Here is a 12,252-nt window from a genome sequence, read left to right on the forward strand (position 1 = left end):
TTAAACTGCCATCCATTGTGACTTTGTGCCTGCAGCTAAGTGATTGTTGGTGGACTTGGGGAATAAGGATATGAGGGTCCTACATGCATAACATGCACTTTCAAATGGATGAAACATGTAAGTCAAAGAGTGAAATCAACGTAAGGATGTTGTGAAGTGTGCAGGCACATTCTTATTGTCTTTCCCGACGGAAATCCAAACTGGCTCCCGGGTCTATTTGCTCTCCCTACTTGAACCAACCAGCAGACGACAGTTGGTCCCCCGGCTGTGTATATGCTCATGTATTGGACTTGGTATCCAGATTATTGAACCGTAGTATTAGGCTCAGAGTCCAGCACATTTATTACCAGCCGCTAGCCACAGGTGCAAGTACACACTACGGACGAACGTGTTGGACCAACGTAAACGTCTGGTACCGGTTTCGCTTGAGCATATCCGAAAACAAAAACAAAAAAGCTGGAGCATTAAATTACACGAGTTCAGAAATGATGGAACCTTTTACCTGAAGCTTACTTAAGAAGCATCTTCACCGGCGGCCTTGATAGCGCTCCCGATAGCCTTTTGGGGGCCGGGAGATAAAATGGACTCGCACCAGCACGTCTCTAACGGCGCTGGTCAAATTTCGAGCCCAATAAAATCGCCGGCAACCCCGTGCCGGCTCCTTCGTCAAGGGCGCGAATCAGGCGCGCTGGCATCTCGCGGAACGACGGTTTTCCCGGATGGGGTGCCTTGTCAGCGAGAAGACGCGGCGGTTCGCATCGGAAACGACGCGGGGAGGTTAGTCATCGGCGTTAATGGCCTCCCACATGGAAACCCAAACGGCGAGGGCGGTGACTGGCCACGCGACGTCCACCTACCTTACCGACGCGCCTTCAATGCGCGTCCGCCGCTTCCCTTGAAACCCCACCGGCGCACACTTCTCGCTTTTCCCCGCCGTTCAACCCTAGCCGCCTCCGTCCTCAACCTCCGCGCGAACCACCCACGCACCCCGTCGACACGATAGCGTACAACGACCAGGCCGGCGGCAGCGGCGGCGGCATGCTCCGCTCAACGCAGCTAACCTTCGACGAGGCCGACGTAGTGTACTGGCACCGCATCCCCGTGCCAGTACAGTACAAGTTGCCGCACGGCTGGCACGTCTACAATGGCGGCTTCTCCGTGCCGCCGCCACCGCAAGGACCACAGACGCGGGCCCTCGCCAGGAAACGGCGGGCCGAGATGACGCCGGAGGAGAGGAACCTGCCGAAGAATGCCCTCGAAAGCCCGTCCTGGGCACGCCGCTTCGAACACGAGCACGCCGTCGAGCTCGCGCGGACGGACAACCTCTCGGGCAGTCGCTTCAACAATGTTGGTCACCGTGCCTGGTGGTACGGCCGCTCCATCGACGACAAGCTTCGCCAGTAGGGCTTCCGTCCGCGCGTCCGCGGGCAACGGGAGCCGATGTACTTCCCGCAGGCGGCGACCATGGCGTCGGCGCCTACCCTGCACAGGGCACCTGAAAGGACCGCGGCGTCTAGAAGCTCGCGCATCGGATCGTCGTCTGTCGTCGCGCGCACGCGCTCTGCCGCGCCCGCGCCTCCTTCCGGAGGCGTCGTTATCCGTGATGAGGCGAGGCGCGCGTCCTCTGCTCCGGCTCGTCGGACGACGGGGTCGGGCCGCCGCTCCCGCGTCAAGGAGGAGGACGCCTCGCCACCACTTCCGCTGGCGAAGAAGCAATGGAGGGAGAAGGAGGCCGAGGCGCAGGCGGCCCTTCGTGGCGACGGCGACGAGGAGGAGTTCCCCGCCCTACAGTACATTGTCGGCCGCTCCGTCGACGAAGACTACCGTCACATCACGATCGACCCGCGGCAGGCGGCGGTGTGATCCGCCAAGGACCATGGCGCCAACTACGTCGACCTCGCCAGATCATCCGAGCTGCCAGCGCCAAAGAAGGAGAAGGCTGACGAGGAGGAGGCCGACGACGTCGACAGCTGGTCCTTCATGTCATCCAGCGGCGACGATCTGGACTTCAGCGCCTTCAACTCCCAGCGCCGCTAAATGTTTTTTTAGTTTTTTAGTTTAAATTCACGTTAAATTTGTATAAATTTCGTTCGAACTTTGTATGAATATCGTTTTCAACATTTTAATTTGATTTTTTAAATCTATCGGGGCCACCAGTTTGCAGGCACCGATATGGGAGCAGCGTTTCTAAATAGAGGATTTTGTGTCGGCGCCTCCCATACGGCAGTACCAGCACTCCTGCCGGCGCCTATTTGAAGACTACCGGTGGAGATGCTCTAACTCTTGGTAAACATCGACTCAATACATGAAACCAGTACCTTGAGCAAGTGTTCCTCTGATGGCAAGCGGCCGTCGATTTATGCGAACCAGCTGGACCTTCTTCCGCGGCGAGCTGCTCTTCACTAGGGCGCCCATTGGTTGATGCTTTTTTTGCGGGGTTGGTTGTCGATCACTGCTTCTTGGCTTCTTTGTTCGCACCGGCCACTTGTCCCACAGTTTCTTCACCAGGATATGCTTGAGTCTACCTCGCAAGTCCTCATAGATCAGAACCTGCAATACAAAATCGAGGGCAGGGTTTGAAGATTTGATCTCCAAAATCAAACACAAAAAAGTGTAATTTAAGAGCATCTCCAACGGTTGCCCAATAGCAACCCTCATAGCTAAATTAGGGTCGACGCGTGTTTTTCGGCTCACACGAGGCGTTCCATGATTCGCCGGTGGGTTTTTGAGTCCAATAAAACCGTCGGTAACCCTTGCCCATCCTACAGATAGGGTGTGAACGGGCGCGCCTACGCCTTGTGCCACGTAGGTTTTTGATAGTAGTGTTGTCCTGGCAGCGACACAAACTCCGCGTTACATTTTAAATGACCGCGTAGAGGAGGCCGATTCTCGTCTTCAATGAACGTGTTGGTTTCCCGAGGCGGCAATATGGCGGGAGAACGCCAGTTTGCTCCACACGGCAACGACAGAGCTGTCGCCGTCTTCAATGCGCACACCATCCTCAATTATAACCCCACCCTTCTTTGTGTGCCCTTCTCCATTCATTCTTGTCGTTCCTCCAAAAACCATCACCGCCACCCACCTTATTCTCGGCGATGGCACACAACCACGAAGTCGGGGGCAACGGTGCCGGCGGGCTGGGACGACGAGCACCGCCCAGCACCGCCTGTAAACCTCAATCTTTGAGGAGGCGGCGGTGCATCAAAAAGTGGCCTTCTTGTGATGCGGTATTATCGGCTGCCACACGGTTGTCACATGTATAACGGTGGGTATGTGGTTTCACCGTTGCTGGAGGGGGCATAGCTCCGCGCCCTGATCATGGAGCGAGCGTAGCTGCCCCAGTAGCAGCTGAACGACCCAGCATGGGGGCCGAACATCCAAGAGTGGTTGGGCGTGTTCCAGGGCAAGGGAGAAGTGAAAAGAGCCTGCTTCGCCATCGCAGACTCCGAGCGTTTCAACCGCATCGTCCGGCGAGCGTGTTGGCACGAGCAAGATGTCAACCAAGCGTTCGCCATGCATGGTCACCACCCCCGACACGACCACATTTTCCAGAGAGCGTCCTTTCCCGCGTAGTCCCGATCAGGTTCAAGCTCGTACATATCGGTGTCGTGCCATCGTTCCTTGCCGTACCCACCACCACAAACCTCTAGTGGAATGGTCATCCTTGAGGCACCGCACGGGCTTTCTTCTGCCCTGACGGCAGTGTCCTTCGCTCGAAGAAAGAGGAGCATTCGCCGCCACACGAGTGCATGTACCTTCGGCTCCCGAAGAAGGAGGTGTCCATGAAAAAGGAGAAGGTCGTCATCCCGGTGCTGCCACCATCAAGGGAGAAGAAGTGGTGGGACATCGAGCTCGAGATCTAAGCGACGCACCACGTGCCAGATGACCCAAAAGACGCGTCGGGCTAGACGACACTGATGAACCACTTGTACGACACGGTACCGGAAGCCGGCGACATTTTATGGAGTGGTGGTCGGAGACGGATAGTGGAAATGTAGTCGTCTTCTTGGACGAAATGTCGGCGGCTGTGCCAGGTCCGGCTCCAAATGAGTAGAACTACGACAGACTCGACGATGCATTAGCCTCCTCCAACTACGACGATGGCGTGGAGAGCACGACCTACCGGGCCTTCTATTTGTTTAAGATTTTTAATGTTTTAATTTAAATTGCACAATCTTTTGCAAAAAAAATTAATGAACTTCTGTGTCTATTTAAATTTATGAAGTCTTCAAAGAAAACTTAAATTTTTGGCGGCTGATATTATGGGACTCCCCAATGTGAAACGGCCGGCCCTATTTATTCTTAAATTTATGAAGTTTTCAAAGAAAACTTAAATTTTAATGTATGAACAATGTTATATAGGCACTGCTGCTGACGCTTATTTGGGAATCACAAGTAAAGATGCTCTAAGGATGATTTTAATTATCCCCTAGCCGAGAAGAAATTTCATTGCTTTATACGGGAGAGAGGCTGCTCATGTTTTTTCGTCGTAAGAGTCCACAAACCACGAGGCTGCAAAAAGGGAATTCTCGTTGGATACAAATCTGTACCATTCACTCCCCTTTTTTTTGCTGTTGTTAATTACCAGGATGCAATTTCACGAGTCATTATGTACCGACCGTACAGGAATGGCCTGCCCACGCCACGTTCATCTCTCGACCCCTGGTCCATTAAATCTCATACGATTCACGTACGTGTAACCAATTTTCTACCCATATGTATTCCTTCACCAAAATCAAGTGGCACACCACCCTATGCGCTAGTGGACCAATCACCACGCGGGAGCACGTGCGCCCGAGAGCCAAATCGCTGCTCCCCTTTCCCGACTAACACTTACTATGCGCTTTGTATCCCTCTTCTTAAGTGAAAGTGTATATTTGGCTTGTTGAATTTGTTTAACTGTAGAAGTTAGTCACGGTGAATTACAAAATGTGGAATACATGCAGGAAAATTTGATTGATCGAGTGGATTAATTACTAAAGAATGTTTGTTTTATCAGAATCATTTTCTCAAATAACAAGGTCCAGTTGGAACTGTTTGTTTTACAAACAGAGTGAATGACGTCTTGGTGCAAGTAGATGCCCAAACATTTTGAACATGTGGCGATGAAGGAACAAGTTACTCCAGTATTTTTTTGTTGTTGAATTGACTTATTCTGCACAAGGCAATTGGTCTTTGTTTTTCTAACACATGGAACCAATCTACTTTTTGCCGAATGGGCCACAATTATATCACATGTTTACCTTGGGATTGCCTCTCCTAACTAAAGGGTCACAAATTTAGTGATTTTAGCTTTCACCTGTGTCTCAAACCATGCAAATTCCTGTGATTTTATATCAGCCCAGATAGCCTTTTAGTGGTGAACATCTAGGTTGATATAATGCGAAACATTTACATTTTATATATATCAGCATGGTGGCAGATTTTCATTCAGATGTGGGATCAGTTTATCTTGTATTGAGTTGGTTTACATGGTTGCGTTTGGTATATATAAAGACATAATTGCATGAAGTAATTTCATCCTATTTTCACATTTTCCTCATATAAAGAGAAGTGAAAACTATTAAATCCATAATATTTGCAGGAAATGACATTTATTGGTTGACTGAACTGTGAAATATTTAGCAGCAAAAATCATTCAAAATAATCGTGGGACCTGATAATCAATATGGAATGCTGAGCCAAATTTGGAGGCACATGCCCAAGTCTATTTGTCTGATGTAAAAACATTGCAGAAAAGATAAATTGGTCTAACTCGTGCTGTTATGAGAGGCTTTAGAAGAGAGTAACACGACAAGAGTAATTGAGGATGTCCTTGTGTTAACTATGAGTTGCATTACGACAACAACATCATCGAAGCCTTTTCCCCAAGCAAGAATGGACTTATGAATATACTATGTCATATGAACTAACTGGGGGATATATGATATGGATGGTGTTCTACGGATGGAGATTATGTGTATGCGCACGATGGTGCACTTGAATTTTGGATTGCCGACACTGCACAATGAAGCAAATGTATAGTTTATGGGCCATATATCGTTCCGGAATAGCAATTTGATGGTTTTCTTCAACAATATTCTTAGTGATTCGGTGTGAAGGGATCAATAGACTTCTTGTATATATCATGGTTTCTTTGCATAAAAAGCGAGGAAACCATTAGGAGGCTTGCACTGGCAAATATATGAATTATCATGTTAAGAGTAGCTTTACTGAATCTATAGTCCGACAGTTTGCAATGCATCATCTCAATATATTTTGTGTACCAGTGTGGGTATATGTGAACGATCTATATTCTTGTATGAGAACAACTTGTTCTATTGTCATCTGGTAGTCTGGCTAATAGAATCTGATTCTCCACGGGTGAAGCATTTAGGAAAAAGAGAAACTTTTAATTATGAGAGATTTCTAGGAGCAATTTGTTAATCTGTTTATTGTTAATTATGCTTAATGACTGACTAAAAAATTAAATTATGCACTATGATGTTAGTCTTTTTGTTGGTTTGAAGAACACATTATTGTTGTTATACTTTGTTTTTGTCAGATATCTATACGTCTCCTCTTTTTGACAAATATTTGTTCATAGACTTCTCTAGAGATGGATAGTGAAACCCACGTTTCTAGAGATGATAAAAAATGTGACTAGGAGGCATAGTACTTCCTTGAAGGACCACCTAGGAGAGAGAATGTTGTTAATGCATTTTCTATTCATACTTGTTTTTTTTTGTCGTTTTTAAGTTTGCAGGAACCTTGTCTAGCCGAATGATGCATGTTTAAAAAAAAAATTATAATGTTCATTAAGACGGTTTATTCAAAAAAAATTGCACATGGTGATGAAAAACTCGAGGGCCGTGGCAACGCACGGGCATTCAACTAGTTATGTTTAAAAATGTATTTGTTCAAGAAATAACACTTATCATATGATTGACGGTTATAAGGTATCCGAAAGAGTTATAATAAGCAACTAATATGCATGTTCAGAAGGACAATATAAAATACAAAACATAGCCAAAATTAGTGTAAGCAAACTTTTAATATACATGTTTAGAGATGAAATAAAATATGTAATACCTAGCTAAGCCACACTTTGATAAATATCATTTGTATTTGCTACGTTTGGACGCCAATGATAAATGTGAACACAAAAATGGATTTGTTAATATTTATACTTACGTCCTTTACTGAATATATATATGGATGGGCGACTAGTACGTAGAAGAAATTATGCCATAAATTGTTGCACTCACACTTCTCTGTGAAGACAAAATCGATCGTCACCTATACTCTAAGATGGATCCAAATATATGTGGCGTCCAAATACTTAGACATCACAATCTGTAGTGACTGCTCGAGAGAGAAATTGAAGAGACACCTCTTCTTTGATACTATTCTCCCTGCAACTAAATCAAAATAGAAAATAAAAAGAGTATCCACTAAGCAAGTAGTAGTAACTAGAACGGATAACAAATTGCCAAATTTATGATGGCAATTGTAAGAAAAAAATCATTTTAGGAAGGACGGAGATGCTTATACTATGGTGTCCTCCCCTGCAACTGAATCAAAATGAAAAGTAAGGCATTAACCTTGAAGAAAATATGAATAAACAAAAGACTGTGATTCATTTACATCGTCATCTGAGGTAGGAGATAAAAACAATATAGGATTGAATCATGAGAAACTTGCAGTTAACAAATGAAATACAGTGAGATGTACCTTTCATTACCGAGTAATGCTACACCTACAAAATTTGGTTACGGAAATTTCTTACGGACAGCAGAAAGGCGAGCACAAAACCAGAACGTGGCCCGTGTTTCAAGGGGAGAATCAAAACTAAGCCAACAAATTCACGGCACGTCAGCCCGTACAAGTTTCCGTAAGACTAGTCATACTGGGAAGTAACATAGAGTAGTAACATGCACATGTTACTACTCTATGTTACTACCTTCATAGTGGTTAGTAACATCAAAGTAGTATCAAAGATGTCTTCATTAATTAGCTTATAGACTCATTGTATCTTGGGAAGTGTGATGTTATAGTAACTAGCTATGTTACTCCATTCTCCTCATTAACTCACTGTAAGCAAATTTGCTGAGTTAGACACTTAGTTACTAGTGAAGTTACTCCCATTATAAGTAGTCTAAACCAAACCGTACGTAGGTATAGGATTATCGTTCATTACCAGAGTGGCACATTAATAGTTCGTGCTGAATCATATTGACGGACTGCATGACTTTTCATGTGTAAGCTACTTCCATAATGTTTGTAGAATATCCCGTGGCTGTTTTTTTTTTATACAAGTAATTTTCGTAGTAACGTATGGGCATCTAACTAGTACAAAATAAATCATGATCATGACATATACAAATTACATGTCCTGACGGCCTACGCCATTGACAGCTACACGGGCGTCACCAATCTCCTACTCCCGGTCACATCTGCTCAATTTCAAGTACAAATTGGCACGAACGAACTCCCACACGTATTCAGGCCATCGTCACGCAAAATGTTAAAAATCAGCCCAACCCAATAATTAGCAAAACAAACATTTTTCTCTCCCCCAAAAAAAAACCAACACAACATTTAGTGTTCATATTACAGAATCCAACAAAAAAAATCAAATTGTACATTGGACGAAACTGAGCAGAAGCTTGACTTACATGCACAAAGAAGTAATAGCATATCCAAATTCCAAAAGACTATGGACTTCTCAGTTCTCACATACGGCCGGTCTACGCCATCGACGGCTGCACTTTGGGCTCGCGTGCCTCGTCCTCGTTGTCCTCGGCCTCGCCGGACATCTCCTCGAGCGACTTTCCGTTGGCCTCGGGCACGAGGAATGTGAAGGCGAACCCGAGTAGGTTGATCCCGGCGAGGACGAAGAGAGAGTTCCGGATGCCGATCCCGGGCTTGTACCCGGCGTCAGGCTTGTGTTTGTCCTGCGCGGCGTACAGGAACCCGAAGGCCCCGATCATGGCTCCGGCCTTACCGGCAGCGGCTGATATCCCGTGGCACGTCGACCGAAGCCTCGCCGGGAAGATCTCCGCCGGCACGACGAATGTGGTTGCGTTGGGTCCGAAGTTGGCGAAGAAGAAGGTGAAGCCGTACATGATCACGAAGCCGACCTGGTTGCCGGGCGTCGTCCAGTGGTGGTAGGGGATGGCGAGGCCGAGCATGAAGGCGGTCATCATGAAGAAGCCCATGAGCTGGATGGCGAAGCGGCCAACGACGTCGATGAGGAAGACGGTGAACCAGTAGCCAGGCACGGTGCCGCAGAGCGCGAGGAGCGTCTGCGCGCGGGAGATGCGGAACACCTCGTCGAGCGCGCTCATGGTTTTCGCTTTGGGGATCCAGTTGATGGCGGTGAAGATGTCCTTCTGGAACAGGTTCTGGCTGTAGAAGGCGATGTCGAGGAGGAACCACGTGGTGGCCGTGCCGACGAGGTGGAGGCCGTGGCGTCGCGCGAACTGCGGGGAGAAGAGGCCGAACTCGTTGTTGCCACGGCTGACCATCTCCTCCATCTTCTTGGATTCATCCTCGAGCTGCACGTTCAGCACCTTGGACATATCGGCCGCCGCTAGCTTGGCGTCCTTGGCGACGAGGGCGGTGTAGCGCGCCGTCTCCGGCATCTTCATGCGCCAGTAGTAGGTGAGCAGGGCCGGCACGGCGCCGAGCATGAGGATGATGCGCCAGACGAAGTCGGCCTCCGACCCGATGGACCCGGCGGCGTTGTCCTGGTAGGCCGGTTTCGGGTATGCGGCCCGGAAGGCAGCGGAGATTATGAGCGTCACGATACCGCCGGCGAGGATGCCGAAGCCCTGCATGGCGAACACGGCGGCGATGAAGGCGCCGCGGGTCTTCTTGTTGGCGTACTCGGACATGATGGTGGCGGACAGCGGATAGTCGCCGCCGATGCCGAAGCCGAGCCAGAAGCGGAAGAAGCAGAGCGTGGCCATGACGCTCTTGGGGGTGTGGGCCAAGGAGAGGCCGGACCCGAGGGAGCAGATGACCATGAGTATCAGCGTCATCCCGTAGACGCTCTTGCGGCCGAGCTTGTCGCCGAGCCACCCGAAGAAGAGCTGGCCGGAGAGCGTGCCACAGAAGGCCACGCCGTTGACCGCCGCCGCCACGCCGGGAGGCAGGGTGCCGGGGTTCGGCAGGGTCGAGTCGGTGTAGTATATCCGGCCGAGCAGCTTGGTGACGAGGGAGATGCAGAAGAGGTCGTAGGCGTCGGTGAAGAAGCCCATGCCGGCGACGACGATGGCCGTGAAATGGTACCACTGTGTCTTGGCCGCGTCAAGCGCGCTGAGCACCTGCAGCCCTTGCTGCTCCGACCGCGCCATGCTTGCCGCACTGAGGACGGAGACCTGCCTGTTGGGGAATCTGCTGTCTGTGCTCAAATGGCGCGGCTGCCGCGGGTATAAATACTAGCTATGTCCTCTCTGAACTGACGGCTCAGGTTCCAGCTGTTCCACTCCTTCCAACCATTGCTGATCGGGTTTGCGGCGGACAAGGACATGATGGTGGACTTTCGGGATCGCAGTGTTCCTTGAACTTGCTTCTTCATCATGGAGCTCCAGCCATCAAAACGATGCTATAAATTAAGTATTGATATTTCCATTCAGATGAGCCCCAAAGTCCACGGTTTTCACGGTGTCTAATTTCTCGGATCCGTTCCTATCCTTATACTCCACTTCTACTGCTCGTCAACCGGTGGCGACATTGACAATAGTACTTGTGATCTCTTCCTGTCGTAGAATCGCGTCTTTCACGCGAACTTACAGTTTATTTTTTGAGCCTGAGGACAGTCGACTAGGAAAGGTTTCATTGACGAGCCCATTTAAATGGTTTATAAATGATTTGGAATGGAATATGTTTCTTGGTTTGCGAGAAGATCTTTTGCAGACAAAAGATACTTATTACCATGATTTCGAAAACGAACAATATGCCGGCAGAACGTTCGAGCGGGAGTGGCCTAGCGCTGACGGGACGCGGATCCCGTGTTGCTAGGGTTTTTCTCGTGTGAGGCCCAACAATTTCAATTTTTTTCTTTTTCTGGAAAAAGGTTAGGCCGCTCAGATTCAAATAGATGAACCAGATCACGTCACACCGAGATAACCGAATTTGCACTGGCGAGATCATGGACTCCGGCTAGTCAATCTCATGTTATCAACGATCGGCCTAGAGCCGCCCGGCCGAGGTCGGTGAGTAGGCTGACCATAATACATAGTATCATATAGTAATATCATGTATTTAATACTTGTCTATGATACTATTTTTATAAGATATTATTATAAAGTAGTATCATCAACGAAAAAATAGCGCGCTATTTCGGCGTTATAGCGGCGCTATAGCGTATTTGGAGAGTGAACGCTACGCTATGCACATTTGGCTCGCTATGGCGCTAATCACGCTATTAGTGGCGCTATGCGCGCTATTTTTCGTAGCGTTATAGCGGCGCTATATTTATAGCATTGTAGAGGTGCTATTTTTATAGGGAAATCGAGCATTCGACTAGCTATTTTGGATATTTTGGCCCATGAGCTTCCGAAAGCCTCACTATAACCGTAGCCATTCAACCTGTTGGAAATCATAGAAGCACATTGACAATTCTCACTCCTCCTCACACAACATGTACATGCTTAAGAACAAGAAGAATCAACATCACAACGAGTAAAAGCTGCTGATGCAATCTTCCTAAGAAGAAGAAGTTGCATCTAGTTTTTCATTGTGATGAGCTGCAATATGCAATTTTTCTTCTGAATCAGATGATGACCGCATGCATTATCCATCTAGTTAATCTCATTTTGATTAATTACTACTTCTGCTATGTAGTTGGCTCTTTAATTGTTTGCATGTTGGCAAGTTAATTAGTTATCTACTTGTCTACTTGTTGGACTGATAAATCTTTGTCCTTCAGTGCGATCATGACTTTGTCAATTTGATTTATTGATCGTTGTGATGTGGATAATTTTTGAGCTCTTGAAATTCTTAATATACATACTACATTTGTTATTTTTTAACTTTTTGTGAAACGCTATTTTGTAAAATAGCATGCTATTAGCACGTTATAATCTTCATAGCATATTTTGGAAGGCCACGCTGTTTTGTTTAGCGTGCTATTTTTTTTCCTTGAGTATCATAATCTCATAAATTTATTGTTTGTAGAATCCTAATGCAAATATGTGTATAAGATCTATTTGCTTTTATTTTTTCTCATAATATGTGCTATGATACACCTGTGTTACTCTAATG

General features: G+C 47.4%; 1 protein-coding gene across 2 annotated transcripts; it reads right to left on the reverse strand.

Moving 5' to 3' along the window:
• Positions 1–8,647: 8,647 nt before the first annotated feature.
• Positions 8,648–11,572, reverse strand: LOC124653177 (probable inorganic phosphate transporter 1-8). 2 transcript variants are annotated; one of them, XM_047192245.1, is made up of 2 exons: positions 11,564–11,572; positions 8,648–10,322 (listed from the first exon to the last, which is right to left on the reverse strand). In XM_047192245.1, exons 1-2 carry the CDS (start codon positions 11,570–11,572, stop codon positions 8,730–8,732), a joined length of 1,602 nt encoding a protein of 533 aa, XP_047048201.1. In that variant the 3' UTR covers positions 8,648–8,729. The 2 variants fall into 2 exon arrangements, with proteins under 2 accessions (XP_047048201.1, XP_047048200.1); XM_047192244.1 differs by lacking the exon at positions 11,564–11,572 and having other exon boundaries at positions 8,648–10,340.
• Positions 11,573–12,252: the final 680 nt, after the last annotated feature.

Source organism: Lolium rigidum, chromosome 5, assembly GCF_022539505.1.
Source record: "Lolium rigidum isolate FL_2022 chromosome 5, APGP_CSIRO_Lrig_0.1, whole genome shotgun sequence".
Classification (NCBI taxonomy): Eukaryota; Viridiplantae; Streptophyta; class Magnoliopsida; order Poales; family Poaceae; genus Lolium; species Lolium rigidum.

Coding starts and splice junctions, on each gene's coding strand:
- LOC124653177 (XM_047192244.1), bottom strand. CDS start 10,340: ATGGCGCGGTCGGAGCAGCAAGGGCTGCAGGTGCTCAGCGCGCTTGAC.